This window comes from Maniola jurtina, chromosome 12, assembly GCF_905333055.1.
Source record: "Maniola jurtina chromosome 12, ilManJurt1.1, whole genome shotgun sequence".
NCBI lineage: Eukaryota > Metazoa > Arthropoda > Insecta > Lepidoptera > Nymphalidae > Maniola > Maniola jurtina.
In genome coordinates, this window is record NC_060040.1 from 9,372,372 (window position 1) to 9,377,562 (window position 5,191).

Below are 5,191 nucleotides of genomic sequence, written 5' to 3' on the forward strand. Positions count from 1 at the left end.
GTACGTGCGTTGCCCCTCCCCGCCGAAGTCTTCACTCCAGCCATCCAAGCTCGCTCCAGAAGCAGAGTAGACCGCCCTGGTTGCCGAGGGCATCCGTCATCTGCGTCCTGTATTATTTTGATAGCAAGCGGGTAATAATTTACCATATCTACTTATTAGGTATGCACCGGACTACCTATTTAAAGAAAAAAATATGACTAATAGGATTTCATAGAATATATATTTTTAAATTCGGTTAATAAAATGTCTATTTTGCGGAAGGAAAACCACGTTTGTACTGGTACTGGCGCTTCGCACTCCTATGAGCAGAGTGATGCCTCGAGGATGTCTCTGCTAAATTTAATAAATTGAGCTAAGAAAAAGTTGTTATCAAAAAGACTGTGTTTCGGCACCACTCCTCTGTAAGTATGCATTGCGCTTAAGTTTGCTAAACAAAAAATTAAGCACCAACAATGGCAACGTGTCAACTGTGAAGGCAGGACGTACACTGAACGTCTTTATTGGGTGACAAGATCAATGCACCTCGGCAAAATTGTAGAGCAGTCATATACGGGCAGCTTGAGGCAGTCAAGACTGACCATTTTAAGTTGCAACTGCATAACAAAACTACAATCTTCCTTCCATTGTGATACCGTTGTACAGTTGCCACCCCGTTCCGAGCGGTAGTAGTTTATCAACTGCTCCAGCAGTTTACAATGACTGCTCGAGCGTTTAACTCAAACTGCTTAAGCTGTCCGTATATGTAAGCTCTTAGGCTGAGATCTATAGTGTACTTTGACTGTGCTCAGACTTAAGTTTCAGTGAAAACGAGACAGATTTGTGTCAGTGATATAACGCTGTCTCGTTTTAACAGTGTCTTAAGTCTAAGCTAAGTCAAAGTGCGCTCTATAAATCTCAGCCTAAGACTTGATTTATAAATTGAAGCTCCAGGAAAAAAAGAAATAAAATTTAAAACACTTTTATTCACAATGAACTTATCAAATTCGCTTGCTTTGCTGCCTTCTTGGCGAGTTTCTTCTTCATCAGCATTTTCTTCTTCTCTTCTGGAGTTTTCTTGAGACCTTTCATCTTCCTAGTCTGCAGTCGGTTGATATCCTGTTTGCTCATATGGACACGACCCAGCTTGGTACCGAATGCATCTGTAGACAGATTCTTCTTGGTAATTGGTTTGACTTCTTTAGGTATTCTGCAGGCTTCTCTGCACAAGTCGTCCGAGGCTAGCTTGGTCCTACGTAACTTGAAATCTATTGATGGTCCTTGAAATAGAAAAAAAAAGATTTTTTAGAATACCTAATGTTCTCCTGAGCAAATTCTGGAAATGGAAGCCATCCCAATGGGTACTAGACACTACACAAAATCCATACTAATATTATGAATGCGAAAGTGTGTCTGTCTGTCTGCTAGCTTTTCACAGTCCAACAGCAATTATATCTATTATTATACTTATCTATTATATCTATTATTTATAGCAATCTGTACTAACAATAGTATGACTATTATCGTTAGCCTGTTGTTACTATTGATTTGACTACAATAGACTATCCAAGTATCCATATTCCATAATAGACTTTCAAAGCCAAATTATTTATTTATTCAAATTGGCGCCCATTATACACTTTTTGGTTGTCAATTGTTAAATTTGTAAGATAATGATTCAATAACAATTAATTCAAGAGCCTCGATAACTCAAAGGTTGAAGAGAGGACTGAATTCCGAAAGGTCGGCGGTTCAAACCCACCCGTTGCACTATTGTCGTACCCACTCTTGGCACAAGCTTCAAGTGGATTTCAAACTACGGAATATAATATAATATATAAATATCGCTCACCCTACTTTTAAATGTCACTGTTCACACTTAGAATATTTCCGTAGTTTGAAGGCAACTTTACGCTTAACTGAAGGAGAGAGCATTAGTCATGGCTAATATTCTTTTTTTTTTTTTTAAATTGCGTAAACTTCAAACTAAAGCTACCAGACCTGGGCGCAGGTCTGAGAAGAGCCCACAACAAACTCAGCCGGGTATTTTTTGTCATCACCACTTCACAACCTCACTTAAACTTATTAGAACTATCAAAGCTGTTAAGCAACAGCTCATTCCCAAGCTTTCTTAACATTTAAATAATCCTTTACGTTGCAATAAGATTTTTGAATGAGTTTAAGTTTTATTAATCAGCAACAATATACAATAGCAGCGCTGTGTATGTGCTTCTAATAATACACGTCAGGTCGAGGTGGCAATCGGGGCGCGCTCCCGAACAGCCCTCGCGCTAACCCGGTGCAGGATAGTGCGGGTGTGCGGGCCGCGTACCCCGCCTCATAACCCGATTGCCATCTCGATCTGTCGCGTACCTACTATACTTAAGGTTTAAATTCATACTTCCATGCTAATATTATAAATGCAAGTGTGTCTGTCTGTCTGTCTGCTAGCTTTTCATAGCCCAACAGTTTAACCGATTTAGATGAACTTTGGCTCAGATGTAGTTTGCATCCCAGAAATTGACATAGGCAACTTTTTATCCTGGAAAATCAAAAATTCCCACAGGATTTCGCGGACGAAGTCGCGGGCATCATTTAGTTACTAGATAGTACATCATAAAGGTTGTAAATGTACCTATTTCTTCTAGTTCTATCCTTGGAGTGCGCTGACCGCTTTTCTTCAGAAGTATTCTGTAGGATCGCAAGTAAATGACGCCATCGTCAGTTGCTGTGAAGCTTATTGCATGCTCCAAACCTTGCAATCTTATTGTTTCAACCTGGAAATTCAGAAAAATTTAACTGACTTCAGTTCATTTTGCTAACTTGTGAATATTTTCTGTTATGAAAATTTATGAAATTGATGATATTATTATAACACTACATGATGCCAGCAGCTTCGCCCGCGTGGATTGATCAGATCCCCTGCAGCATCAGGCTTGAGGAGTTGGAATCCAATTTTTTATGGAACAATGTTGCATAGTTCCTGTGTTGATAAAAAAAAAATTACGCAAATCGGTTCAGAAATCTCAGAGATATCAGTGCATAGGTAGAAAAACACAACTCCATTTTTAAAGTCAGTTAAAAAAGTAGCCTATGTTACTCCTTGGTTAATCCTCTACTTATCTGTGAAAATCCTGTCAAAATAGGTTCAGCCATTCCGAAGATTAGCCTGTTCAAACAGACAGTCACTTCAATGTTATTTATTAGTAGTAAGTATATAGGTTATCTCTGGTCTGGTCTGGTGGGAGGTATCAGTTGTGGTTTGTTACCACCCTACGGACAAAGCCATGCTATTAAGCAATTTATTGTTCCTGTAATGATGGCGCATAAAAACTTATGTGAGGTATGGGTTTGATGAACCATGGTACTTTCATTAAACTGCCATACCCCTGTCAAGTTAGTCCGCTTTCATTTTAGACTACATCATCACTTACCACGTGAGATTGCAGTCAAGGGCTAGCTAGTATTGGAATGAAACGTTGTATTTGATTTATAATATAGACTCCCACATAGAAATGATTTTTAGATATAACCTGAGCAAAGCCAGGGAAGGTCAGCTATACATTAAATAAAAATTACAAAATCAATGAAAAGCTTTGATTAATTCCTACCTTTTCTCTATAAAAGAAGTCAGTTAACAGATTCTTCAATCTCTTTAACTCTGGGTTCAAAACCCAAGCTGGTCCATTGAATAGTAAGCATGGTTTTATACCAGACAACACTTTTATGTTATGGAACTCTGACATAGCTTTGAAGTTATCAGCACCAAGTTCTATCATGTCCAATATGTTGTAGTTGAATGTCCGCCCCAGTACTATGTTGTGAGGCCTTTTCTTGCTGTGTGAACTGACACCAAATAGTGCAGCTTCTTTTTTGTAGCATAACCTGTAAAATTAAGCATAGTTTCTAAATAAAATTCTTTGGCTCAGATGGCACATAATTCTAAAAACCGATGGACCTTGGGGTTCCAACATGCTAGAATAGTGATTTTGCTACAAAACTCGCGGCATTGGCGGATCCCTCGCTAAGAAGACAAATATCAAGCAAGGGCTAGGGAGCCGCTCGATTCAGGCAGCGCAAGACCCAAGCATGTGGAATCATAAGAAAACCATGCCCAGTAGTGGATGTCTATTGGTTGACAGCACCACAACAACTAATATTTAATTCATAATAAAAATTAAATTAAAAATTTAAAAACTTCCAACACTAAAACCTCTAAAAAGTAAAAAATAATAAGTAAGTATGTATTACAACAACTAATATTTAATTCATAATAAAATGGAAAGGTATTGAAGACAGTTTTTGTTTATTATCTCCCTTGGAAGATCTGGGAACCATCACTGAATGCCCACGTCTACTGCCAGATGTCTGTTCAGTGATGTAAGCTATCGGTTGACTTGATAATGATGATGGTGATCCTAAAGGTTTATGGGTTAAAGTTTAGACAATCATAGGGTAAAGTTTGAGTACTTAAATGAAGGGACAATGAAGAGAGACCTGTGGTACATGCAGCAAACAAAGCTAAACCATTAAATTTAAGCAGGAGTAGTAGCTCATAAAGTTGAGTTTTAACATCTCATTACATGTTTAGGTTTCCACCATGTTTTTTCGGATTGTAGAAATCCCGTTCCCGTCTCGCATGCACATGTATGTATACAACAGGATTGGTGTGTAGATGTTTCCATTTTTCGGTCTGTATGAAGTATCTTTTTAGGCTGTGGTTACACTATGTTGAATTAAAAAACCAGGAAATAAGTCTACTTACTTCTCGATAACAGTTGCGTCTTCAAATGGAACAAAATCATTCTTTCTGCTAAGAAATGCGGCATCTGGTTTCTTTAGTGTGTAGATATCCTTTAAAACTTTCCTAGCGCGCTCTGATGGATTTCTTGCTTGGAGGAAAATACATTGCTTAGGCCCTTCAATTGCTTTCGGTTCTCTCGACAGTAAGACTTTTTTACCTTTTCGAGTTGTAGGTTTCCTGTAAAATTTATTTATATGAGAAATAATAACAATTTACAACGACTAAATTTGTGATTTAAACTCGCTAAAATATTTTAAATAATTACTTTATTCTTTGAATTACACCCATTTTTAATTTAATAAAACGCACAATATGCTAGTTTACACGTGTTTTTGACTTTTTTGGTCAAAGATTAAAGAGGAATGTGCCCCAGTGTTGTCAACTTAACAACATTTTTCGCTATGACGGCTT

At 37.8% G+C, this 5,191-nt stretch overlaps 1 protein-coding gene across 1 annotated transcript; it reads right to left on the reverse strand.

Moving 5' to 3' along the window:
- Nucleotides 1–940: 940 nt before the first annotated feature.
- Nucleotides 941–5,191, reverse strand: LOC123870516 (ribosome production factor 2 homolog). The gene is made up of 5 exons (XM_045913857.1): nt 5,046–5,191; nt 4,742–4,957; nt 3,588–3,861; nt 2,612–2,753; nt 941–1,256 (listed from the first exon to the last, which is right to left on the reverse strand). The coding sequence occupies exons 1-5, from the start codon at nt 5,066–5,068 to the stop codon at nt 964–966; spliced, it is 948 nt and encodes a 315-aa protein (XP_045769813.1). The 5' UTR covers nt 5,069–5,191; the 3' UTR covers nt 941–963.